This window comes from Olea europaea, chromosome 4 (genome assembly GCF_002742605.1).
Source record: "Olea europaea var. sylvestris chromosome 4, O_europaea_v1, whole genome shotgun sequence".
Classification (NCBI taxonomy): domain Eukaryota; kingdom Viridiplantae; phylum Streptophyta; class Magnoliopsida; order Lamiales; family Oleaceae; genus Olea; species Olea europaea.
Window position 1 is genome coordinate 15,220,971 of NC_036240.1, and position 1,572 is coordinate 15,222,542.

At 34.0% G+C, this 1,572-nt stretch overlaps 1 protein-coding gene across 1 annotated transcript; it reads left to right on the forward strand.

Moving 5' to 3' along the window:
* Positions 1-772: 772 nt before the first annotated feature.
* LOC111393774 lies at positions 773-1,566 on the forward strand. The gene is made up of 2 exons (XM_023019471.1): positions 773-1,340; positions 1,421-1,566. The coding sequence occupies exons 1-2, from the start codon at positions 1,003-1,005 to the stop codon at positions 1,434-1,436; spliced, it is 354 nt and encodes a 117-aa protein (XP_022875239.1). The 5' UTR covers positions 773-1,002; the 3' UTR covers positions 1,437-1,566.
* Positions 1,567-1,572: the final 6 nt, after the last annotated feature.

Sequence of the window (1,572 nt, forward strand, 5' to 3'; positions counted from 1 at the left end):
ATCATAAACTTTAGGCTAGATATCATGGTCGAAAATTGAAATTAATTGATAAGATATGGCCTGTTATTCAAATGCTTGATCTTTAGCCTTCTTTTATCTCCACTTGTTCGGACCATTTTTCCTTTGTCACAATCATGTTACCACTTATTATATACTTTTAATATTAAATTCCACTGTGGTGCTCAATAATTGTGTAGATTAAACCCTTACTTTGTCTTTTTCACGGGTGGTAAATTTTTATTAATACAATTATTGATGATTAGGTTTGTGGGTTGAATATAAAATGATATTATCCTAAAGGCTTATGTTGTTGCACTTATTTTTATTTGGAGGAATCTAAATAATTGCAAGTTGAATGGATTAAGATTATTATCATTATAATCTAATCAAAAAGTAAATTATGAGATAAACTCTCATATAAGAATTTTTTAACTTATTTTTAATCATTGAGAAAATAAATTCCCACATAAGATTTTTTTTTTTTTTTTTTTTTTTTTTTAAGGTAATGTTGGTAGCAATGTTAAATCATATTAGATATTATAATGAATATTAATCATATCTTTCATAATCTCATAACTTTTCAACTACACATTTCAAAAACTTATATCAAAATCTACTAAAAAACTAATTTTGATTCCCACCAAACACTCTCTTTATATAAGTTCTTTATTCCTAACTTTAATTAATAATTGTTTATTATTTATCACTTTTAAGTAAATTTATTTAAATGAATTTTTTTAGCCAAACAAGGTTTAGCTGGATAGTACTCCCCTCTCTATTTTGTCCCCACATGTCGCCACCATAATTGCCGCTGCCCACCGTTTACGCAAGTTCACTTTTCCATATCATCATCTTATCCTCTTTGCCCTATATAAATTTCTCCTCGTTCGTCGGATTTTCCCTCAAGAGTTCCACCACGTTTTCAGAACCCAGAAAAACCCCGTAAAACCCTGTAAACTCTTCAGACTTAAAACCATAGGGAAAGGTTTTACACAGTGTTGAATGGACTGTTGCCTTTCTTACAGTAAACCCAGATTCTTTTTTCCGGCCCTGCCGTCTGTTCCCCTTCGTCCGATCAAATTGGGAACTGATCGGAGGCCGTTGGATGTGGTGGCTTGTAGATACAGTAGTAGTAGCAGTAAGTGTGAGTTTGGCGGTTTGAACACGCCGCTTGAGCCGAAGACGGCGGTTGGGAGGTTCTTGAGTGGCGTATTGCCGAATGATCGGGAGTGCTTTCACGTTGCTGTTAGGAATCAGTTGGAACATCTGGTGGCTGACAGGGATGAAGCCGTGGCTCGTGCCGAGTTCAGCTTGGGCTCTGATGTAGCTTCCCTCCATAGGTTGGTGTTCAATTAGTTTATTTTTTCTTTTCGTCTTTGATTGTGGTAATTATTTGCATTAAGATTTAGACGGTTTTCAGGCTGTTTCTGAACTAAGCTCTCACATTGATATGGAAAATAGGGATTGCTTGGCTAAATTGAGTCCAACAGGAAATTAATTAAAGGTAAAAATAATTACTTAAATAAGAATTATATGTACATCCACCAAAAATTTTGTGGCTTTTCATCAATA

Excerpts from the sequence above, each read along its gene's own strand:
- LOC111393774 (XM_023019471.1), top strand. The coding sequence starts at position 1,003 with ATGGACTGTTGCCTTTCTTACAGTAAACCCAGATTCTTTTTTCCGGCC.